The sequence below is a fragment of the Haliotis rufescens genome, unplaced genomic scaffold (assembly GCF_023055435.1).
Source record: "Haliotis rufescens isolate VD_foot unplaced genomic scaffold, xgHalRufe1.0.p SCAF_16, whole genome shotgun sequence".
NCBI lineage: Eukaryota > Metazoa > Mollusca > Gastropoda > Lepetellida > Haliotidae > Haliotis > Haliotis rufescens.
Window position 1 is genome coordinate 13196809 of NW_025963846.1, and position 27076 is coordinate 13223884.

A 27076-nucleotide genomic window follows, 5' to 3' on the forward strand; every position below is an offset into this window, starting at 1 on the left:
GGATAACGCTATTTTTCAGGGCATTATCATTTGCAGAAGCCCGAGGTCTTCCATTAACTGCCCGACGAAGGAGGGCAGTTGAAAAGACCGAGGGCTTCTGCATATGATAATGCCCTGAAAAATAGCGTTATCGTTATTATAGCTAAAATGGATGGAATTTGTTATCAAATAAGAGAAACAACATCGGTTTTGAAACATTTACTGCAATCAACACGAATGTCACTGACCCCATTTTACAAACATGGAAACGTCATAGAACAAACCAGATGACGTCACTATAATACGTGACGTCACTTTCTCTACCTTATGACGTCACCTCACAACGGGCTTGATAATGGCCCGTCGTCAAGCAATATGAGGGCATTATCAAGTTACAGTGGCCCGCTCATTTCTGATAACGTGCGGGCGGTTTTATGATAATTCTATCCATTTTAGCTATAATAGTTGATACATACTGACAGTGGAGTCAGACATAGTATGATTGGTAATATACGCATATTTGCGTTTTATTATGCCTCAAAGTGAGATTGACCAATCAGAGAGCAGAACTACTTACTCCATATGAGTGAGTGAGTTAATATTTAACGTCACATCGGCAGTATTTCAGCTACTCCATATGAGCCCGTATACTCGTCAGTAAAATCCAAGATGGTAGTTACTGACCTAATATAAGACCTTTTCTGTCAGTAACAGCGATCTTGGATTTTCCAACACCCACCTCACTTATTTCACATGACAATTCTGATACGGAAATTCTTTATTCGACACTGTTTTGTGTTTCAATAAAATTAATTTTACAAGTACATTAATATTGTTTTAGATCACGTTCGTGACTTTATAATTAAAGATTATAGTTAAAATTATCAACAATGTTTCGCCTCTAAGGTTTGATGAGTAGTCTCCCTTGGACCCTTAACGTCAACAGTTGTAAGTGTCAAGTTTTCATTAAGACATGACATGTGCGATATGGATACTAGACAGTGTGAACTTTTCGGCATAGAAAATTCGTTATGGTGTCTTTAGTTGCCGTATACGCTGTCATATTATGACACCGTACACATCAACTAAATAGTATCCCACTTGAGAAGACGCACTTTTTAAGCTCTCTGCGAATTCCAGGTGAAATTATGTTCTTAGTCAATTGATTAATTATCCCTAGGGACCGATCATCTATTATTCTGGGAATACTTTTTCTCTTACAGGAAGAACTGAACATTTGAATTTCTCACATTACATTATTATCAGGACATCCAACATGCCAACAAAAAAACAAAATATTTTTCTCTCTGACGCAAACAAATCTTTTAGAAAAATACAGTGATGTGCATAATATTAAACACTGGTTTGTCTGGCCCAGATTAGTTTACTCACAGGCAGCTGTGATATTTGCTGACTGTTGATGGAATATTGCTTGATGTGACATAAAACAATAAACAAACAAACGACTCATTGAGATATAAGAAGTTTATTCATCACGTGAAGCCATATTTTACTATTAGCATAACGTTTTATTTGTGACCATGAAATATATCTCAAGTCACGTCCTTGCAATGGCGTCACAACGTCACCGTGTAATCCAGTGAACACTGAAAGTGTTATCTACGTGGGAACACAATTTGTTTAATAAGTACTAAAAATGTGTTGTACCATGTAATTAAGCACAGCGATATGTGGAAATGTTTTGCTGTATAAAAAAAGTTGTTATTGTAGCATAAAAACTTATTGCAACGAATATAGATCCTTGCAGTTCATTTGTACAAAAGGGCGGATAATAGCTGATGATTCGATAACAACCGAATGCCATTTATTTTATTCTCTATCAAACAAGTTTGTCCGACAAGAGGTGTTTTATTTTTTAAACAATCCTATAATTAACTTCCCAGCAGCCGGTATGATGTGATTAATATCATACGCATCGATCGACGTAATTGGAATCAATGACATGCATCAACCAAGTCAGCGAGTCTGACTACCCGATACCGTCAGTCGCCTCTTACGGCAAGCATCATGGGTTGCTGAAGACCTATTCTACCCGGGATATTCACGGGGTGATTGTTGATGGAATATCACTGATTGTTGATGGAATATCACTGATTGTTGATGGAATATCACTGATTGTTGATGGAATATCACTGATTGTTGATGGAATATCACTGATTGTTGATGGAATATCACTGATTGTTGATGGAATATCACTGATTGTTGATGGAATATCACTGGATGTGGCGTTAAACAACACACAAACAATGCGCAGGCAAATCCATATATAAGAAGTATATTCATCACATGAAGTAACATTTTATGAATTGATTAAATATTCTATTTGTAACCATAAATATGTCATTCCTGTACATGATTCTAAAGTACTGTCTAAAGTACTGTCCTGAATGTGTAATCTGCATCGAAACACAAGTGTTAACTAAGATACAACGTCTTTCTCGAAACCCCATGTGTATCATGTAATCACACACAGCGATATAGACAAATTGTTAGCTATTTTCATTGGTGTTATTGCCTTAAAAGCAATTGCACTGCATAGAGCTACTTGAATTGCATTTGTATCAATGTTTACAAAAGGCCGGGTGATGGTCTCATCAACACAAACACAAATGCCCATTCCAAACAAGTTGGCCTTCGAGTGGTGTTCTATCTTTTAAACAGCCCTTTTAAAAGCTTCCCAGCAGCCGGTATGATAGACGGAAGGACACTCCCAATGAGCGCAGGCAGCACTGATCCAAGCATGCTCATTATACCGGGTTTCTCTTCATTGACTTCTTCTCGCGTCTCGTCTCGGAAGTCTGGTCTTTCGGCTTCAATTCTCTTAATGGCATCTCGTTCCCTCCTCCTGCTCTCCAACTCCAGCTGTCTCTCTGATTCCTCCTTTTCTTCCTTCGCTCCTTTCACTGCTAGTTTCAGTTCTTCCATTTCCTTTGAAAGTGCAGCCATCTCCCTCTCAGCTTTCTTATCTGCTTCTTCGGTTTTCTCTTTTTCCAGTGTTTTTATTCTCTCCTCCAATTGTTTCCTCATATCCGCGTTTTCATCGTGCTTCATCTGAAGTTTCAGCTCGAAATCTCGCCTGATTGCATTTCTCTCTTCCTGGATCTTCTGTTCATGTTTCTGTCTCAACTGTCCTTCTCTCATTTTCATGTTCTTCTCAGCCTCAACATACATTTCACTGGTGTAGCACTTGCCTCCGTTGTCAAGGAACACCCTGTCCACCAGTGTGAGGAAGTCCTGGACATCTTTGTTCTTCTCCTCATCACTGCCTCTGTTATTGAAGGCAATACATCTGTTGTTGCAAGACTTGAGTAGAACTTGCAGTTCCTGAGGCACTTTCTTCAAATACTCTTGTAGGGATTTTTTTTCATGATGTAGATCATCTTTTCTTGTGAACAGAACAATGAGGTAGTTCAACATGTCACATCCGAAGACCTGCCTGAAATGTTGAACCGTATCATGTTCTTCCTGCGTAAAACGGTCAATCCTGACAACGAGGACAAAGGCATGGGGACCAGGAGCTGTCATGGCGACACATTTCACTACTTCCTTCGTGATTTCAGCATTTGTCATACCTGTGTCAAACAACCCAGGACTGTCGATTATTTGAATGTCCCTGTTAAATCTGCTCCCTCTCCCTCTCTGGCACCTTTTGGTTACAGATGACCCACAGGCACTTGATTCGAATACTATTTTCCCCAAAATGTTATTGCCGGTGGCGCTCTTCCCTGACCCTGTTCTGCCAAGGAAAACTATTCTCCTCTCATTGGTCGGGCAGAGGTCTGTGGACCACCCATATGACCCCCCTGTAATACAAAAGAAAATTACAAATTCGTAGTAAATGTAGTTTGAAATGCCATACATACATGTATGTGCACTCACAACCATGACCCACAAGTGTTACATATTCTCACATAATACAGATACATCACTGCCGTAAGTCTATGCATACAGTTGTAACTCTGTCGAGTAAATACCTATACGTAAATGTATTTCAAAATCAGTGTGCTATTATAAGGTTGAAAATAGGCGCCACCGATTTGTGAAATGAATGCATCTTCTGACCTGATGGTAGCAATGATGATTATAGGGGTGATACTATAACATTGGTGACATAATTTGGTATTTGATATTGTATAGCACCCTCCAAAATAATAGTAATACCAGCTACTAAACACACCAGTCATCGCTAGCATTTTGAAGTCATGTGGGTACAACGTTGGCTCATCACGCCTAAGGCTCGGGTTTGATTCCCGACATGTGAAACCCATTGATTGTTGTCTCCGATCTAATATGGCTTAAATACTGTTTAAAGCAGCGGCAACATTCAACTCAATTAATCACAGAATTTACAGTGATTTCAAAATATCAGTAGAGAAGAAACAAAGAGAAGTACCCTTTTGCTGTTGTCCATGATAATAACCCATTGGTTCTGGATTGAACAGATTGGGTAGTCCAGGTTCCCGGCGTGGCTTTGACGCGGAACATACATTGCAGTTCTGCAGGTCGCCACTGTTCACGAATGTGCACTTTCCACACGTCCATTCCTCTGCATCGTTAAACAAACCAAGACTGAATTTATACATCTATTCAGTCACAAATAATTAAACCAACAAGAAAACTAATGAAAGTGTAAACATATACATGGAAATATTTACTTCCTCCTTATTTATGTACTCGTACAACCATAAAACTACATTTGAGAAGTTTAAAAAAAATTAAGTTACACTAAATAACAATAACACGTTGTATGTCTACACTGTATACTATACTATACTATACTATACTATACAAAACTATACTATCTATACTATACTATACTATCTATACCATACCATACCATACCATACCATACCATACCATACCATACAATGTACATGTTATTCGGTTAATCTTTTTCTTATGCGATAATGGTTATTGATATTTCCTCATTTCTTGTAACAGATAAAATGCTAGAAATGAAAAAACAAAATTTCACCTACCCATATCCATGACTGAACGTATCCAAGCAGGAGAAATGTAACGGATTCTTCAATCTGTCAAATTAAATATATAATAAGTGATAACAAAGCTGTTATTTTAAAATGTGCCCAAATAGTTGTCACTGTTGTGAGTCGATAGTTTATCTCTGCTTTGAAACAATATTGCAGTTATATCACGACATGTCATAGACTTCTAGAGTAAGAGTGGCTATTAAAATAAAATTATTGTCAATAAATAATGATAAAATAGCTGTATTAAATCAAAACCCAACATATTACACCCAAAAGTACTAATTTTCATTTGTTTACAAAACAATTTCAGATCAAACGCTGTATTTTCTTTACAGTGAAAAGTCCGCTTACTTTCATAAAGCATTACAGATGTACCTCAGTTTTAAAGGTAAAGAAGTGGGATGTTTATTTTGATCTCAATACTCATTAAAAGGTATCATGCTACACTGTTCTGTCTTTACAAGTCCAGTTTGTCGGCACCAACCCGTGCTCGTGAACGTCTGAGACCTGCATCACTCTGGGCTTTCCTAACTCAGTAAACTGACACGCAGTGATATAACTGGAATACTGTTCAAAGCGTCGTTAAAACCAACTCACTCACTCATTTGACAAGTTATTAGTTGTGTACACAGTGAGACAAAGGATCGTACTTATAATATTGTAAGTTTTTATACATGTTCTGTTTTAAACTTATATCTACAATGAACTGATATAGTCACAGTAACGTTTGTTGTTGAGTATACATATTTCTAAAATACGTTTTGTACTTGATAACAAATTACATTGCGTGTAATCCAAGGGAGGTTACATCGTAAGGTATATGTAGCTGCCGCTGACATCTGCAATAAGTAACGTTCCAGTGAGATATTACAGCGGTTACTCTATCCATTGTCCTATTTTGATCACAATTCCTCTTTGTATTTTCACAATTGTGGCTTAACTTCGATCTGTAACTAATACATGTAATTAATTACAGGCAGTGTTTCATAAGTTTAGAGTGAAAAAGACTCACTACATCTACTACTACTCCTCCATTTCTCCTCCTCCTCATCCTCATCCTACTACTACAACTATAACCACCACTCCTATTACTATCATCACACTACTTCTGCTACTGCTGTCACTACTACTACAACTATAACCACCACTCCTATTACTATCATGACACTACTTCTACTACTACTGTCACTACTACTACAACTATAACCACCACTCCTATTGCTATCATCACACTACTTCTGCTACTACTGTCACTACTACTACAACTATAACCACCACTCCTATTACTATCATCACACTACTTCTGCTACTACTGTCACTACTACTACAACTATAACCACCACTCCTATTACTATCATCACACTACTTCTGCTACTACTGTCACTACTACTACAACTATAACCACCACTCCTATTACTATCATCACACTACTTCCACTACTACTACAACTATAACCACCACTCCTATTACTATCATCACACTACTTCCACTACTACTACAACTATAACCACCACTCCTATTACTATCATCACACTACTTCCACTACTACTACAACTATAACCACCACTCCTATTACTATCATCACACTACTTCTGCTACTACAGTCACTACTACTACAACTATAACCACCACTCCTATTACTATCATCACACTACTTCTGTTACTACTGTCACTACTACTACTACTACTACAACTATAACCACCACTCCTATTACTATCATCACACTACTTCTGATACTACTGTCACTACTACTACAACTATAACCACCACTCCTATTACTATCATCACACTACTTCCACTACTACTACAACTATAACCACCACTCCTATTACTATCATCACACTACTTCCACTACTACTACAACTATAACCACCACTCCTATTACTATCATCACACTACTTCTGCTACTACAGTCACTACTACTACAACTATAACCACCACTCCTATTACTATCATCACACTACTTCTACTACTACTGTCACTACTACTACAACTATAACCACCACTCCTATTACAATCATGACACTACTTCTACTACTACTGTCACTACCACTACAACTATAACCACCACTCCTATTACTATCATCACACTACTTTTGCTACTACAGTCACTACTACTACAACTATAACCACCACTCCTATTACTATCATCACACTACTTCTGTTACTACTGTCACTACTACTACTACTACTACTACAACTATAACCACCACTCCTATTACTATCATCACACTACTTCTGCTACTACTGTCTCTACTACTACAACTATAACCACCACTCCTATTACTATCATCACACTACTTCTGCTACTACTGTCTCTACTACTACAACTATAACCACCACTCCTATTACTATCATCACACTACTTCTACTACTACTGTCACTACTACTACAACTATAACCACCACTCCTATTACTATCACCACACTACTTCTGCTACTACTGTCACTACTACTACAACTATAACCACCACTCCTATTACTATCATCACACTACTTCCACTACTACTGTCACTACTACTACAACTATAACCACCACTCCTATTACTATCATCACACTACTTCTGCTACTACTGTCACTACTACTACAACTATAACCACCACTCCTATTACTATCATCACACTACTTCTGCTACTACTGTCACTACTACTACAACTATAACCACCACTCCTATTACTATCACCACACTACTTCCACTACTACTGTCACTACTACTACAACTATAACCACCACTCCTATTACTATCACCACACTACTTCTGCTACTACTGTCACTACTACTACAACTATAACCACCGCTCCTATTACTATCATCACACTACTTCTGTTACTACTGTCACTACTACTACTACTACTACAACTATAACCACCACTCCTATTACTATCATCACACTACTTCTGCTACTACTGTCACTACTACTACAACTATAACCACCACTCCTATTACTATCATCACACTATTTCTGCTACTACTGTCACTACTACTACAACTATAACCACCACTCCTATTACTATCATCACACTACTTCTGATACTACTGTCACTACTACTACAACTATAACCACCACTCCTATTACTATCATCACACTACTTCTGCTACTACAGTCACTACTACTACAACTATAACCACCACTCCTATTACTATCATCACACTACTTCTGATACTACTGTCACTACTACTACAACTAAAACCACCACTCCTATTACTATCATCACACTACTTCTGCTACTACTGTCACTACTACTACAACTATAACCACCACTCCTATTACTATCATCACACTACTTCTACTACTACTGTCACTACTACTTCAACTATAACCACCACTCCTATTACTATCATCACACTACTTCTGCTACTACTGTCACTACTACTACAACTATAACCACCACTCCTATTACTATCATCACACTACTTCTGTTACTACTGTCACTACTACTACTACTACTACAACTATAACCACCACTCCTATTACTATCATCACACTACTTCTGTTACTACTGTCACTACTACTACTACTACTACAACTATAACCACCACTCCTATTACTATCATCACACTACTTCTACTACTACTGTCACTACTACTACAACTATAACCACCACTCCTATTACTATCATCACACTACTTCTACTACTACTGTCACTACTACTACAACTATAACCACCACTCCTATTACTATCATCACACTACTTCCACTACTACTGTCACTACTACTACAACTATAACCACCACTCCTATTACTATCATCACACTACTTCTGTTACTACTGTCACTACTACTACTACTACTACAACTATAACCACCACTCCTATTACTATCATCACACTACTTCCACTACTACTGCCACTACTACTACAACTATAACCACCACTCCTATTACTATCACCACACTACTTCTGTTACTACTGTCACCACTACTACAACTATAACCACCACTCCTATTACTATCATCACACTACTTCTGCTACTACTGTCACCACTACTACAACTATAACCACCACTCCTATTACTATCATCACACTACTTCTGTTACTTCTGTCACTACTAATACTACTTCTACTACAACTATAACCACCACTCCTATTACTATCTTCACACTACTTCCACTACTACTGTCAGCACTACTATAACTATAACCACCACTCCTATTACTATCATCACACTATTTCTGCTACTACTGTCACTACTAATACTACTACTACAACTATAACCACCACTCCTATTACTATCACCACACTACTTCCACTACTACTGTCACCACTACTACAACTATAACCACCACTCCTATTACTATCATCACACTATTTCTGCTACTACTGTCGCTACTAATACTACTACTACAACTATAACCACCACTCCTATTACTATCACCACACTACTTCCACTACTACTGTCACCACTACTACAACTATAACCACCACTCCTATCACTATCATCACACTACTTCTGGTACTACTGTCACTACTACTACAACTATAACCACCGCTCCTATTACTATCATCACACTACTTCTGTTACTACTGTCACCACTACTACAAATATAACCACCACTCCTATTACTATCATCACACTACTTCTGATACTACTGTCACTACTACTACAACTATAACCACCACTCCTATTACTATCATCACACTACTTCCACTACTACTGCCACTACTACTACAACTATAACCACCACTCCTATTACTATCATCACACTACTTCCACTACTACTACAACTATAACCACCACTCCTATTACTATCATCACACTACTGCCACTACTAGTGCGACTACTGCTGCCACTACTACTACAACTATAACCACCAATCCTATTACTATCATCACATTACTTCTACTACTACTGCCACTACTACTACAACTATAACCACCGCTCCTATTACTATCATCACACTACTTCTGGTACTACTGTCACTACTACTACAACTATAACCACCGCTCCTATTACTATCATCACACTACTTCTGTTACTACTGTCACCACTACTACAAATATAACCACCACTCCTATTACTATCATCACACTACTTCTGATACTACTGTCACTACTACTACAACTATAACCACCACTCCTATTACTATCATCACACTACTTCCACTACTACTGCCACTACTACTACAACTATAACCACCACTCCTATTACTATCATCACACTACTTCCACTACTACTACAACTATAACCACCACTCCTATTACTATCATCACACTACTGCCACTACTAGTGCGACTACTGCTGCCACTACTACTACAACTATAACCACCAATCCTATTACTATCATCACATTACTTCTACTACTACTGCCACTACTACTACAACTATAACCACCACTCCTATTACTATCATCACACTACTTCTGCTACTACTGTCACTACTACTACAACTATAACCACCACTACTATTACTATCATCACACTACTTCTGCTACTACTGTCACTACTACTACAACTATAACCACCACTCCTATTACTATCATCACACTACTTCTGTTACTACTGTCACTACTACTACTACTACTCCTACAACTATAACCACTACTCCTATTACTATCATCACACTACTTCTGCTACTACTGTCACTACTACTACAACTATAACCACCACTCCTATTACTATCATCACACTACTTCTGCTACTACTGTCACCACTACTACAAATATAACCACCACTCCTATTACTATCACCACACTACTTCCACCACTACTGCCACTACTACTACAACTATAACCACCACTCATATTGCTATCATCACAGTACTTCCACTACTACTGCCACTACTACTACAACTATAACCACCACTCCTATTACTATCATCACACTACTTCTACTACTACTGTCACTACTACTACAACTATAACCACCACTCCTATTACTATCATCACACTACTTCTGCTACTACTGTCACTACTACTACAACTATAACCACCACTTCTATTACTATCATCACACTACTTCTACTACTACTGTCACTACTACTACAACTATAACCACCACTTCTATTACTATCATCACACTACTTCCACTAGTACTGCCACTACTACTACAACTATAACCACCACTCCCATTACTATCATCACACTACTTCTAATACTATTGTCACTACTACTACAACTATAACCACCACTCCTATTACTATCATCACACTACTTCTACTACTACTGTCACTACTACTCCTACTAGCTACTGCGATCACCACCACTCCCACTTGAACTTTCCCTACATGCATACAGCAACGAAGCAAACCTGAAGCGAGACGCTTGTCGCAGAAGATATCTTCTAATGCCAAGCGTGTATTGCTTATTACACTGTACGAGTAACATTCACCGCCTATATTCCATACAAGCGCAGTGCATGTATGACGGCTGTGCGGCCGATATTGGGAGCTTTCCTATATCTATGCTATTTGGGTCATACAAGCGGTCTAGTTTCGCTTTCGCTGTTTTCTCTTATGACTCATCTCACTGTAATATAAATTACTCATGGGTGTTTTCAGTGTTTCTCTTACGATATCAACTTGCCATTTATAAATCCTGATCATTCCACGTCATAACATGTACAGTACTTTGTTTACTGTAGTTGCCAGTCGCGACCAGCACTTAACAGAGATCATGTAACATGCTTTGAGTGAGTGAGTGAGTTCGGTTTTACGCCGCTTTTAGCAATATTCCAGCTATATCACGGCGGGTGACATCAGAAATGGGCTTCACACATAGTACCCATGTCGGGAATCGAACCCGGGTCTTCTGCGTGACGAGCGAACGCTTTAACCACTAGGCTCCCGGACCGCCCCAGTACGGAATAGACAAAGACAGGTGGGTGACGGTAGGGGCGGGTGTCGTTGTAGAGAAGGCGGAGGCGTAGTTGATGATAGAAGGGGCTGTGGTATTGGTAGTTGAGAGTGGATATTTGTTTTGGGAGGAAGATGTGTTTGTTGGTTTGTTGTTTAACGCCACACTGAGCGATATTCCAGCTATATGGCGGTTGTCTGTAAATAATCGTGTGTGGACCAGGCAATCCAGTGATTGACATCATGAGCATCGATTCACGTAATTGGGATACGATGACATGCCTCAACCAAGTCCGCGAGCCTGACCATCCGATCCCGTTCGTCACCTTTTACGACAAGCATAGTCACCTTTTACGGCAAGCATGGGTTGCTGAAGATCTATTCTACCCCGGATATTCACGGGTGTTTGGGTAGAGGAAGTGGTATTGAGTTTCGGTAGCTTTCGTGCAGTGGTAGTGTCGGTATGGGCAGTGGAATACTTACTGGTAGGTGTTCTGGGTAGTGGAGGTGTTAGGGGTTCTGGTCGTTGGTATGAATAGTGGATGTGGAGGTGGTTGTGGTAGTCTGTAGTTGTCGCTTTATCGGGTTGTGGTACAAGTTGCTATTGGTAAGAGTAGTGTTTTGTTGATAGATGGAAGTGGTAGTGGGTATTAGAAAGAGTAGTGGGTAGTGCATAGGTGATAGTGGTAATGGATATAGGGCAGTGCACAGAGGATAGTGGTAGTAGTATTGATAGAGGTATGGGCAGATGATAGCGGTTGTGGATAAAGGTAGGAGTAGAGGGCAGTGTTTAGATGATAGTGGTAGTGGGTACTGGTAGGAATAGTATGTATCACCAGTTGTAGTTGACTTGGTAGGAGTAGAGGGTAGTGGATAGAGGATAGTGGTAGTGGTATTAATAGGGGTAGTGGGTAGATGATAGTGGTGGTGGATATTGGTAGGAGTAGGGGGTAGTGGATAGAGGATAGTGTTAGATGATAATGGTGGTTGATATTGGTAGGAGCAGAGGGTAGTGGATAGAGGATAGTGGTAATGGTATTAATAGGGGTAGTGGGTAGATGCTAGTGGTGGTGGATATTGGTAGGAGTAGAGGGTAGTGGATAGATGATAGTGATTGTGTGTACTGCAAAGAGTAGTGGGCAGAGGGATCACCTTGTAGTGGATATTGGTAGGATTAGAGGGTAGTGCATAGAGGATAGTGGAAATGGGTAAAGGAAGGAGTAGGAGGTACATGATAGTGGATATTGGTAGGACAAGAGGGTAGATGAGGGACAAGAGGGTAGATGGCAGTTGATAGTGGAAAGTCGTGCTGGTAGGTGTAGTGAGTCGTGGTAAGGGTTTTGATAGTGATAGTGCTAGGCTTAGGGTAGGGTGTTGTAGCATATGATGGGGAGTTGAATGGTAGGGTTGCGTTAGAGTAATGATCATAGCGTACATAAGGATACTCGTTATTAATACAAAATAACGTCCAAATGAATCACACATGCCATTACTACAAGTATAATAATAAAATATTTAGATTTTGAAATATGGCCCTGACACAAACTGATCATTGATGTTAAGGAGTTTAGGGCACAGGCTGGTAGTGGATATTGGTAGGAGAAGAGGGTAGTGGGTAGTTGATAGTGGGATGTCGTATTGGTAGGTGAAGGTTTGAACTAGAGCAGTGACACAAATAGGACATTCATGCAGATCAGAGCTAACATTATTATGTATATCAAATCACAAAGAGTATGAAGAGTTAAGAGTCGAGTCAGATATATATATATATATATATATATATATATATATATATATATATATATATAAAGAATGGGGAATATTCTTGCTGCCGTGATGGTAAACTCTTATTAGCAGCGTTATTACTAATACTAATGACAAGTTAGATGTTATCACTATTCACTTCGTTATGATATAAAGTTTACCTACCTGCATGTGATGAGGCAGAGGTTGATCAAGGAATGTATGCTATACCAGGTGTCAGGTGGGATTTATACATACTGGGAAATGGTGTAGTTGGAGGGTTTTTCCAGTCTTTTGATAAGTGAAACCAGCTATGTCTTGTTTGCGAAAATGTGTCCTGAATTTGGATTAAGGAAAGGTCTGACGTTGTCCTATTTATAGCATTTGTGTTTTGAAACGAACGAGAGAACTGTTGCGTAACGCACCCATCTGTCTATTTCTTTCGACCAATGTTGAATCAATTGTCAGCTTACATTTTTGGCTCGTAAACGACTGTTTTGATAGGCGTTGATACAATATGGGCAACTGGGGAATGTTCGTTACTTGCATTTATGCAACAGTGCATTTCAGTATACAACAGTAGCAGTCGGGTAACCTAGTGGCTAAAGCGTTCGCTCGTCGCGCCGAAAATCCGGGCTCTGGTGTCCCCCACCGTGATATAGCTGGCATATTGCTTAAAGCGGCTTCAAACCCTACTCACTCACTCAATATACCAATTCCATACCCACAGTGCATGAACTGACTGTTTTAAGATAACTGCTTTAATAGTCTTCGAACCGCAATGACTCAATATGAAATGAAGTGAAAGTTATCTACTATCGAGATCTGAATCTGAATATCAAGATACCTGTTCACATTCATACGCTTCAGTAGATTTCAACAACGGTGTCTGAGGAATTAACGACCTATATCCCTGTGTGGATTCAGGGGAAGGACAGGTCCACGTTGTCCAAAGTATCTCGTAAGTTTGATTGTGAGTCAACTCGTGTTTGTGTGGATCGTTGTTCATGCTTTCAGTCTATCTAACATTTACAAGGCAATATATGTGATTCTCAGCCAGCTGTATCATGGTATTTTATTTTATCCACATCTGGCTCGAATTGTGGCCTTACTATCCTCCTCAAATTGCAGGGATAGTTCCCCCTAAAGTTCAATAATCCACATCCAACTTGTAGGCTACTTGTATGCTCATTATCGCACCATTTTGTACCGTTCTGTGTAGTCACTCGCTGTGCTCTGAGGCTCAGAACTATAGCCAGCGTTTGATCCCAATGCTTGGGCATGACCGATGCTCGATCATGTACACACTTAGTGCCAGCGATTTGGCCATGTCATGTTATTATTTGCAAGTGGCCAAATCGTTCCCAATGCTTGGCATGATTGATGCTCAATCATGGGCACCCGTAATCAAACCTGAGAATTCCCCATACGCCAAATTTATAATTTTGTATTTTATCACAATAAATGTTTGAAACTACTTTGTGTTTGGTTGTCGTTATAAACTAACATTTACAAGGCAATATATGTGGGATATGGCTGCCTGGTTGTTTTACGAATTCACTCAATACTGTTCGTGTTTGTCGCATGGTGGCACGTCGTCCTGTGTAAAGCGGACATGGAAAACGGAATGTGTGCCAGGTGGGTAGCATAATCGCTGGGAGGTGAAAATGTAATTTGAGTGTTCAGGGTTCCATGGCACCATTAACACGATTAAGGGCATTGCCAATGCACAATATAACTTTTTATTATGACAATTGCAATTATTATAACAAGAAAAGAAAAAAATAGAATTGACGTATCATACGAGCCTTGCTCATACGATGTGATATAATTAAATATATGTTTAAAGAGACTTTATCCAACCGTGAACCTTTCACTCCGGGTCCGTACCAGGATAAAGACGAACGAGACAGACATAATTGTTTTGGTTTGTATAACTTGTTGGCTTGTAATGCAAAACCTATGAATGCACTCCTCGGGAATTGACGAAATTCTCGAGGAATGGAAAGATGTTATAGTCCCTTATGTGAGATAAGCACAGTTTGTGATTAAGCCAGACCGGAACACTGCACAAGTAGGGCTGGTAAATTGCTGTCATAGCAGTGAGCGAACGAGGTAGTATTCATGTCACGATGGTCCCGTGTATGGGGCGTATGGGTGTGTCCTCAATGTACGCGCAGGCTGTTCAATCTAATGCATTTTAATTGGTAACTGTATCGATGTATGACATCTCATAGTTAAATAAAATCGACAAAACAATTGAACATTACATATTCATAAGAAATATCTGCTAAAAGCAGAGTCCATTGTACGATTCCGACTATATCATGGGCATGTGTATATGAATCACCATCACATAGTGATAAAACCAGGTGTTCGCGAAAAGGTTGCATTCGTCACATTCATCAAAACATTGGACCTCATCTGAAATATGGAAGATGTATTGATAAACTAGGACTGCATTGGACTTTTAGTATGTTGTTTTCGGGACTTTGTAGAAATGCATTGTGGTAAAATAAATAATGTTGGAATTTGTTCCAAGTTGAGTGAAAAAATGGCCTAGATTGCCTAAAGAAGGAAATACAACTGACAACTTAGTTAAAGAGAGTTTCCCGTGTTTTTTTCAGGTAAACAATTGATTTGCCTTTGCATGTGTTTGTGACGGATGCCACCGGTGGGGAAGGGTTCGCTCACCTTTTCGCTAACACCTGGTATCAGCACTATTTGACACATGAATCATGTAATCGACCCCGCTTTTGGCAAAGATTTCTATTCGCTATGGAAAGTTTTTTTCGCTTTATTCCTTAGCCGTGCAAAGTCTGCTGAATGTCGGTCCAAGCCCAGATTCGCTACAACCATTGTCGGTATCGTATCTGTTCTCATGTTTTAACCAAGACGGTGCGTAACTTTGGACGCTTCTCCCTTTTATAACAATCTGAGATGCTGCGACATAACAATGAAGGTATCTGGGGGATCGGAACAGTTACCTTAGGATACAGAATTTTACTACTAAATTGATGACTAAACTATGAATTTTCTAGATGTCATTTATCATTCGTATGTGTTTTTAATAATAATTTGAACTAGAAGTTGGGTTAAAACGAAAGTTCACTGACAAATGTGTTTATCTGGCAATGAGGTTTAAAAGAAAAGCGTGTAAGAGACAGAATAAAGTTAGTAAATGAAGTGAAGTTTATTAGCATTGTAAAGAACCAGTACCGAGCAGTCATTAAGTACTCCCAAAGAAAAGCATGACCGCTTGTCACAAATGTTTGGGGATAAGTGTCTTAGCTATTTCACTGTTAACGTTTGGCAGCTATGTTTAAGACTGGCACCATTCCACTTCTCCGGCACCAACGAAATTCAAATCTTCAGGATCAGTGAAGAAAGTTATGGCCACTGTATTCTGGGATGCAGAGGGAGTGATCCTTGTTGATTACTTAGAAAGTCAAAAGACGATTACCGGTGCCAATTATGCTGATTTGCTTCATTGCGTGAGAGATTCTATCAAAGAAAATCGTCGAGGAACGCTGACTGCTGGAGTTCTACTACTTCACGACAATGCCTGTTCTCACACCTCTCGACTTGCAAAGGCTGCTTTGCAACAATGTAGGTTCGAAGAGCTTCCTCACCCTTCATACTCGCCAGACCTGGCACCAAGTGATTTCCACCTGTTTCCTAAACTGGAAGAATACCTTCGTGGAAAAAGCGCTATGACGCCAACGGTGACCCCGTTGAATGTTTCTTTCCAGGGTGGCTTCAGAAACCTATTCCTGACTGGAATTGAAAAGCTTCACTATCGATATGACAAGTGTATTGAAAAGCATTGAGATTATGTTGAAAATTAAAATTAAAAACACTTTCACAATTGTTGGTTTGGTTTGTTAGGCTTAAAACGTTTTGACCAAGCCTCGTATCTTTGACGATTAAATGTTCAGGTTACAGATAATTACTATAAACTAAGATGGCGTGTCAGTTGCATAGCGTCTTAAGACAAGCAGGTAAATGTTTCCCTTAAGCATAGCTGTTACAGAACCACCGGAAAGACTGGTGAGGCAGGGTACGCTCATCTTTTCGGGAACACCTGGTTTCATCACTATTTGATAGTGAGTGATAAACACATACTCATCATATAGTTGGAATGGTACAACCGACTCTGCTTTTGGCAGAGATTTCTTAGGAGTGTGGAAATGTTTTTTTCGATTATTTACAAATAGAACACTTTCCACCTAGCAAGCAAATTGACATGTTTCAAAGGCAGACGACAGTGGATGACCGTTTGACAATTGACAAAAGACGGAAGTTGCTATCATATATGTGCTGTAGATTGCGCAGTCGCGATTCCTGTCTTTCCATATTACTTTGGTAATACTATTCTTTTACTTTTTGAACAATCCCTTGAAAAACTTCCCAGCGGCTGGTATGATAGACGGAAGAAGATCCCCAATGAAGGCTGGCAATACAGATCCAATAATGCCCATTATGCCGGCTTTCTCCTCATTGACCTCCTTCCTCACCACCTCTCGAAAATCTGGCTTTTCTGCTTTAAGTTTCATCAGGGCGTCCTCCTCTCTCTTCTTACTATCCAACTCCATCTGTATCTCTGATGCCTCCTTTTCTTCCTGCATTCCTTTCACGGCAAGTTTCAGGTCTTCCATTTCCTTCGTGAGAGCAGCAATCTCACTCTCCGCTTTTTTCTCTGCTTCTTCAACTTTCTCCTTTTCGAGGTCCTTTATTCTCTCCTCCAATTGTTTCCTCATACTTGAGGCTTCATCGTGCTTAATCTGAAGCTGCAATTCGAATTCCCGCCTGATTGTGTTCCTCTCTTCATGGATTTTCTTTTCATGTTCCTTCCTGAGTTGTTCCTCTCTCAGCATCATGTTCTTCTCTGCCTCAACATACATTTCACTTGTGTAACATTTGCCCCCGTTGTCAAGGAACATCCGGTCAACCAGAGTGAGAAAGTCCTTGACGTCTTGTTCCTTCTCCTCCTCATTGCCTCTGTTATTGATGGCGATGCATCTGTTGTGACACGACTTGACTAGGGCTTGCAGTTTTACAGGGACTTTCTTTAAATACTCCTGTAGGGATTTATTGTCATGATTGAGATCATCTTTCCGGGTGAACAAAACAATGAGATATTTCAGCATGTCCTCTCCGAAGATCTGTCCGAAATGATCAACCGTGTTCTGTTCTTCCTTGGTAAAGCGGTCAATCCTGACAACGAGGACAAAGGCATGGGGACCAGGAGCTGTCATGGCGACACATTTTATCACCTCCTTCGTGATTTCAGCATTCGTCATACCTGTGTCAAATAGCCCAGGAGTGTCGATTATTTGAATGTCCCGGTTAAATCTGATACCTCTCCCTCTCTGGCACCGTTTGGTAACAGATGACCCGCAGGCACTTGATTCAAACGTTGTATTTCCCAGGATACTACTGCCTGTTGTACTCTTCCCTGATCCTGTTCTGCCAAGGAAAACTATTCTCCTTTCAATGAGAGGGCAGTCAGCTGACCACCCACATTCTCCTCCTGTAATGCAAAGGATACTAAAATATAGTTATAGTGTATACTTATTCATGAGCTCATAACCTCTTCACTGTACAAATTCATGCCTGTTTTGGAGTTTCCGGTTTAGAACAACCTTTGTTGGTCCTACGAGTCTTAATGAATTGGGTGGTCAGGTTTAGTGAGTTGGATTATTGCCTGCCATCGTACCCCAACGGCATGGGACATTGCTTATAATATCAATCATTAGGTTGTCTTGTTCAGGTTGTATTATTATCAGGACCGCTATCATATAGCTAGAACATTGGTATTGAATAACGATTTTCCTTGACCGAAGCAGTGAGTCACGGTGTTGGGTAAAATCACACGCAATCAACGTCACAGAGCCTGACAATTCGATTCCCGTTTTAGTCGTTTCTTACGAGGTACTAGTATTCGGCGGATTCTGACACTGAATTCCAATGGGTGCTTCAATAAACAATGCAATAACCTTAAGTTTTATAGCAGTTTGAATCCAAAGTGATCGTTACCTGTTTGTTTTGGATTGGACATAACAGGCAGTTCAGGCTCCCGACCTGGCTTTGACGTGGCACATGCATTGCAGCTTTGGAGATCGCCACTGTTGACAAGTGTGCATTTTCCGCACGTCCATTCCTCATCTTCAAACAAACAACAATTTATCGTCATGATTACAAATAGGTCAAGGCACAAACTAACAAAGGAAGTGTCTATCAAATAGGATAATATTATGTATATTCCTCTTTGTGTGTAGTTATGTTACTTCATTTTTTTAAAAACAATAATTTGTTTACGAAATTATTTAGTAACTTGTTCACTTGAAATGAGTAAAGATTATTTTTACGTCTGATAAAAATGCATGAAATCTATTATGTTATTTTGAATGTCACTTGTTTGATTGTAAAGATGTACAAAACGCTATGTCCTCAGATGTTTCTTAAATGCACCCTTTTCGTATTCATTTGTAATCACATAATGTGCCGGAGACCATATTGGTGTGTGATCTCTGATTGTGCTGATAATTATGTTTGAAAGTATTCCTTATCTGTCAACATATGCTTCTTTAGTAAATATATAACACATACCCATGATTGAAGTATCACAAGATGATATGGGTCTGTAATGCACCAATCTGATAACAGAAGAACAACATATTAAATATGCGCATAAATGATCTTGTGTGTGCTTAAGGAATATGAATGTGTGTCTGTATTTGTTGTTGAGCGTCGCCCTCAGCGTTACTGCAGCTACATGTATATGAAGGCGGCCTGTAAATAATCGAGTCTGGATCACACAATCCAGTGATCGATATTGTGAGCAATGATTCTGGGTACAAAGACACGCAATCAACCAACTCGCCGAGGCTGACCACGCAGTCAATTTGGTCGTGTCTGAAGAGCAGCATTGGTTGTTGGGGACATATTCTGACCATGAATCCCCAATTGCGAATGCAATATAAGATACTTGGATCTTTTTCTATGATTAAGCATCAGGCGCTATATACAGATAAATGTACAACTGACGTCTTCTCAGCACCCCCAAAGGTTCTTAACACGTTATAAATTAAGTCACCGATTTTGACCAACCCATCCATTTTGTCGCCTCTTATAACCAGCAGATCGCCTCCGTGGTCAAGCGGGTAAGAGCGTCTACCCTGAGAGCGGAAGGTCGGTGGTTCAATCCCCTGGCAGCGTTATATCCCGAGACGTTAAAAGATGATACGTGTTGTAACGCTGCCTGGCGCTCTGCATTAAGGGGATAAAACAAGGACTGAACGGCTCTGAGTTAGTGTACTGTGTCTGAGTAGGTTTGACGTATCCACGTTAAACAGAGGCATGATAAGTGGGTTAGCACTGTATAAAACCGGCAATCAAACTCACACCCACACCTTACAGCCTTGATCAGTCATTAACACAATGGTGGTTTTGATGAATAAGTTAGACGCCTGTTAATCTGCAGTTATTCGTATTTATATCTCATAGTCAAGTCGTGTCACAACAGATGCATCGCCATCAATAACAGAGGCATTGAGGAGGAGAAGGAACAAGACGCCAAGGACTTTCTCACTCTGGTTGACCGGATGTTCCTTGACAACGGGGTGGAAATGTTACACAAGTGAAATGTATGATGAGGCGGAGAAGAACATGATACTGAGAGAGGAACAACTCAGGAAGGAACATGAAAGAAAATTAACCCTAATTAAAATAAGGATAACGCTATTTTTCAGGGCATTATCATTTGCAGAAGCCCGAGGTTTTCCATTAACTGCCCGACGAAGGAGGGCAGTTGAAAAGACCGAGGGCTTCTGCATATGATAATGCCCTGAAAAATAGCGTTATCGTTATTATAGCTAAAATGGATGGAATTTGTTATCAGATAAAAAGAAACAACAACATCGGTTTTAAAATTTTTTGCAATCAACACGAATGTCACTGACCCCATTTTACAAACATGGAAACGTCATAGAACAAACCAGATGACGTCACTATAATACGTGACGTCACTTTCTCTACCTTATGACGTCACCTCACAACGGGCTTGATAATGGCCCGTCGTCAAGCATTATGAAGGCATTATCAAGTTACAGTGGCCCGCTCATTTCTGATAACGTGCGGGCGGTTTAATGATAATTCTATCCATTTTAGCTATAATACTTAATACTTAATATTTGCATACCATCTGCATGCCATATAATTACGCCATAGTTTTCTTCATTACACTCTACACTGTGTTGTCACAGCTTACATCTTTATACAACATGTAAAAGTCTGTGTAGTCCGCAACGGATGGAAACAGGATGTTTGTGAGTTCCGTTACACTTTTGTCTGCAATACAGATGTACATGGGTCGGCTGTGTTATGTAAGGGTCTTGTTTCGCTTTCGCAGTTTCCGTTTGTGGCTCAATCATAATACTAAAATTAACACATGGTGTTTCCGTCTTTCTCTTTAGCTATTTACATATCTAATCAAACCATATTGTATTTCTGCGAATACGGTTTCAATTAATGGTGGGGCAAAGAGGGGTGGGCAATGGTAAAAGTATCCCCTTGGGGAGGTTAGGTGTGTAAGAAGGGTATAAAATGATTTTTGTACCTTTCATTAACCGACAAAAGACCAATGTATAAATAACGTGTAGGAAACAGATAGCGGAAACAGACACATTTTGGCAATTATTGAACAGCAGCTGGAAATAAAAGGATGGTGTTGGTGAGAGGTCAAATAAGTAAGTTAAGTGGAACAAAATCATTATAAAAATGCTGTGAACCCGATATATCCAAAATCATTAACTTAGCGGTGGTAGCCTAGCGGCTTATAACGTGAGCCGAAGGGGCCTATATTTGGATACTCATTGAAACACCGCTTTAACCCTCTGGATGCCGAGGTTTTTTTCTGACGCACATTTTCCTAAGATCGGAAAAGTGAAGGTTGTGCGAGAATTGCGCTCACGCGGCACTGGATCTATCTCTGGCAATAAAATTACGCAGAGGTGGAGAATATTAAATTTCTTATTTGATAGTGTAAATTTAACTGTAAATATCAAACCGGTTTTTAAAAAAGACACTCCTAAGTGTTGTCCGAGAATTTATTCTGCGTTGAAAAACAGTAAATTTCTCCGCTTTTTATCGTACACCGATAAAAGTACTGTGCGACAATTTTTTTAATTAAGAAGCTTTACGGAAACTGTGAGCGAACAAAATACTGCCTAATATCTGAACGACATAACTACATATCAAATGGGGTTATATGCGTATGTATAACGACATACATTTAATTCCAAAAATAGCATGCCGTAAATGACGAAAACTGATTTTTCTCTATGACGTCAAAAGGTGACAGAGAGGTTACACACGTACAAAGAAAAGGGGGCATAACTCCGCTATGCTTAGCTCTAGTTTGTTGTAACTCAGGTCACTTGGTGAGAATTAACTGTGGGTAAGGACAATATATTTTCTTGGTGTTTTGTTCAGGAGGAACCAAACTATTCCAACACAAATATCAATATTGAAACTGTACACGTTTAGTTATAAAATATACCCATCAGAAATGATGAAATCGTACTTCATAAAAAGGAGGTAATAGAGAAATGGATGGCCTTATCTAACCTATAACTTTGTCCTTAGATTCCAACATTCTCCTGATTGTGTAAGTGTAATTTGACTAATGTTGCATCATTATTAATGGAGCACAAGCCTTATCACCAAATGTTATGAAATACCCTAAAAATAACACGATACCTTTTGACGTCATGGCTGGTTTTATGTCTTGGATAACGTCGGAAAAAGACGACACTGGTATTTTGATTAATATATATCTCCCCTAATTTTCGTTCATGGTATGGAAAATCTCGATGTGTGGAACTGAATTTGACGCTTTTTCGACACAACATAAAATGACTGCTCTCACCAAGTAAATAATGTCTTGAATATGTAAACAATTAGAACGTTTATCGAGTATCTTAATTGGACAAGACACGCACCTGTTTGGCATCAATTTACGTAATGAAATTCCCAAAAGAATATTTCAAAACAACAAGAATTATATTCAATATTGGACATATATTTGTTCATGATTATGCTATTTTTTCTTACACAATTAAAGATGCAAAGAAAGCTCTATTGGTATAGAATTATCAGGGTAATCGTATACGTTTGAACCAACGGGGTACCTGGCATGGGTTTTATTTTTATACATTTTACAGTTCCTGGAGAAATAAAGTAAACTGTTTACTATCCTGTGATCACAATATTGAAACAATAATGTAACCATTGATTATATAATGCAAAACGAGAGGATTAATTCGTAAATTGTTTGTGACTAACGCGCACCTGGTGAATCGTTAGATATCACTGTTCTTTGTATCCAACGACATAAAAGACAAATCCAAGACCAAGACATTTCAGAAATGTGTGCATATATTTTACGAAACATATCATCCATTTTGTTAAAGTAATATATTCAGTTTTAGTTATAAAATAAAATGAAACGGCTGTTCATGGACATTGGTTATATGAACTTATAATATTGACTTATTACACATCCCAAGAAATATGTACATGCTGCAGTTACATTTACACTTCATCTTGTAACACTTGTCCAAAGGAAAGAAATATCGTAGTCGACACTATAAACCTATCACATTGTTATGTAAACAATGTTCAAACAAACAGGAGATTATCAAAGGTTCCTTCATGCATGTTGTGGCCTATATGTACGTATGATTTCATTTTGAACATTGACAAATATCCAAAGTGAAATTAATTGTGTGAAAAAATGTATAAAAGACATGCAAAATATACACCATAACTGAAACTGTAAACAGCATGATACAGTGATCGTGTGCACTCTCATTCAAGGACCTTCACCTCAAAGAAATGACCAAATATGTACAACAATGTTGACGTATGACATCACTACCTGTGACCCACTTTTACAAAATGGCGTGTACACTTTCAACAGTACGCGGGATTGTACGAGGGGACTTTCGTTGATTCAGGGATCGTATAAACATAAATGTGACATGTAAGTAATCAGAAACATTCTGACAATCTATGTACTGTTATTTGTTGTCATAATTTTCATAGAAACAAACGGAAATAGTCAGAAATTCCGATAAATACCGTTGTCGTTGTGCGTGATTTTGCGTCAGTCATGGCGTCAACCAGAACGGTAACGTTGACAACTTCTGTTGAAAATATCTAATCATTGCAATGTATCTATTTGAAATTCCGTACTTCTTCCTACGATTCTCTTCCCATGCATGTTCTGAAAATGTTGAGCCAATATATTGAACGAATAGACGAATGGATAGCTCAAAATAGGAGAATATGCTACACTGTGTAAAATCTGAATTTTGCTTTGTTTACATTTCAACCATGTGCAGTTTTTCGAGCACAGCGTTCGTTTTCACACCTAAGTTATTTTGCTTGATTTCATCTAGCCACTTTGTATTGGTGACAAAGACCACTGGTCATTTGATTCTAAAATGTATGAGGAATTCAAGGATGTAGGTATTGCAGATAAGTTTGAAATATACGTGATGTTACAGGCGTCTCATAACCGGTGTAACTGAAACGTGATTTTGTAAACACTATCCAATATGGCGGAAAGTTCACTTGGGCGTTCGTGTTTTCGTTTTTCCCAAAACATTCTAAACGATTCTAGGGTTATCGGAGACGTTTTTGAATGATCATTGGTGATTTCATAAAAGACAGATACCCGTGATAACTAATATGCTATTTTTGAAATTCATTTCTCCGAGTAAATATCCGAAATTTAGATTTCAAAACATGCTGTAAATAACGCCGTGAGTGTTAATTTAGTAATGTGTAAAAAATGGCGACATTTACGATGTACCTAATTTTCAGAGGTCATGTTCAGTACTTTTGCTTGGCCTAAAATGCCAGTGGATGATATCACAGGACAGGGAATTTCCCACCTTATTCAAAACTGTAAAGTGTTGTTGTGTGGGTGATGTATTTTGAATTTTATTCGACTTCAAAGTGAGGGTTGTAGAGGAGGGACATATATGTCCCTCTGGCAGCCAGAGGGTTAACCCTCTGGCTGCCACCTAAAAATAGCCTGTGTACTATCGCTGTGCCGAGTTTATTTGCGAGTGACGTTCTGGAAACTGCACACTTTCGTCTAAAAACGACGTAACGTAACAACGATAAAACCCACAATTTTCAAATTTCACACTATAACAGCACAACCATTTCCCTAACTGTCTATGTAAATATTGTAAAGCATTAACGTTATTAACAGTAGTTTATAGCTCGGCAAACGTATTGAATATGCGATTTTTTACAAAATGTCCATGGCGGCTGTTTTGTTGACATTGCGCACTGGATACTTTGAGCGTCTTGTCAGGTTGTAAATCTCCACCAATGTAAAAACCAAAAACATTATGCGAAAGCCCGTTTGTTTCCCGATTACCGTGTTGAAAATGAAACATCTCCGTGGAAAATCGTCCGCGAAATCGTCGATTACGAATTTGTTCAAATATGTGTGACGCCATTTTGTCCGTAAATTAGTGAAATTGTAACGTTATCGTTTGCATATCATGTCGGAAAAAGCATATTAATGAAAAAACTATTTATGAGTAAGGAATAAAATCTTATCCCTAAAATCTGTGGTTTATTACCTACATGCTGATATAAATTGTAACGTGTAACCTTAGCTATGAAATTCAAAATTACGTACTTTTAGAAAGAAGAGAACGAAATCGCATTTCAAACTAAAACTTATACGCGGTGTTGTGTTTTCTTCATTGCAATAAATGATTTTTCTTTTCGGTCATTATTCATTTTTTAGTAAGAAAATCATACCATGTAATCTGCAAAGAACATGCCCTTATGCATGGCATATTTTTACTTTTCTTGCACCGAAAGGTATTCCTCACGGCTCATGTCAATCAGTTCACTGTAAATACTCCTACCAGGCGATGGCGGACATGTCCATTTGCACGTCGACAAAATTTGCATACAGACGATTGAACGAGTTAGTCTCGTATCTTTATGAATCCTTAATAACGTTGTTTTATTTTCATTTTTAACTAATAACGATTATACAAACACAAAACAATAAAAAAAATTCACATGAAGTAGAAACAATACGAAAATGCCTTTTTTGTTGTCGACAGCTTTAGTTTTGAATATTTCAAAATGTCGTCGACCGTGTTCAGCGGTGTTTGGGATTTTGGATTTACTATAACATCTTTGACAGCAACCGAGATAGTAAGTACATTTGAACATCATTCTGTAAGCAAAGCTTAGTGTTCTAGTGATGGTCTGAAATCTGTCGTAATTTGGAGATGATAAACGCATTGATTCATCAAAGATTCAAACGTTCCGATCTGGTCATATTTTCCCGATTTCCATCTCCGTCCCTGCTTCCATCAGCAGCCACTGAGTGACCATCAAGCAGTATTAAAGACATGGATCCACTGATCACAAACCCAAAGGAACTGTATTAGCTAACATTTATTACAGTCAGATGGATGTATATGTGATTTTTGTCATGAAATGT

General features: G+C 38.9%; 3 protein-coding genes across 8 annotated transcripts in view; 1 reads left to right on the top strand and 2 right to left on the bottom strand.

Annotated features, from left to right (window-relative positions):
- Window positions 1-1449: 1449 nt before the first annotated feature.
- The window catches only part of LOC124135817 (GTPase IMAP family member 4-like), a 32941-nt gene continuing 7314 nt past the window's right edge, over window positions 1450-27076 (bottom strand). For 2 of the 5 annotated variants that reach the window (XM_046501428.2, XM_046501419.2), the window contains exons 2-5: window positions 20137-20183; window positions 19564-19692; window positions 18989-19057; window positions 1450-3731 (exon numbers count right to left, since the gene is read on the bottom strand). In XM_046501428.2, the coding sequence (XP_046357384.1) occupies window positions 2647-3731; window positions 18989-19057; window positions 19564-19692; window positions 20137-20140 (1287 nt within the window). In that variant the 5' untranslated portion in view covers window positions 20141-20183 and the 3' untranslated portion in view covers window positions 1450-2646. Of the gene's footprint in view, window positions 3804-4393; window positions 4547-4979; window positions 5034-11237; window positions 11370-13710; window positions 13882-18988; window positions 19058-19563; window positions 19693-20136; window positions 20184-26376; window positions 26500-27076 lie in introns of those variants that run through there. The other 3 variants (XM_046501437.1, XM_046501398.1, XM_046501409.1) reach the window with 3 other exon arrangements.
- On the bottom strand, window positions 17090-18982 carry LOC124135919 (GTPase IMAP family member 4-like). The gene has a single exon (XM_046501607.1). It carries the CDS (start codon window positions 18825-18827, stop codon window positions 17904-17906), a length of 924 nt encoding a protein of 307 aa, XP_046357563.1. The 5' UTR covers window positions 18828-18982; the 3' UTR covers window positions 17090-17903.
- Window positions 26705-27076, top strand: part of LOC124135860 (GTPase IMAP family member 9-like) — a 54645-nt gene continuing 54273 nt past the window's right edge. Inside the window, exon 1 of one of the 2 annotated variants that reach the window (XM_046501476.2) lies at window positions 26705-26784. The gene's annotated coding sequence lies outside the window, so the exon portion shown is untranslated. The remainder of the gene's footprint in view (window positions 26785-27076) is intronic. The other variant, XM_046501509.2, reaches the window with a different exon arrangement.

Bases quoted from the DNA above. Each gene is read 5' to 3' on its own strand.
- LOC124135919 (XM_046501607.1), bottom strand. From the start codon at position 18,827: ATGACGAATGCTGAAATCACGAAGGAGGTGATAAAATGTGTCGCCATG.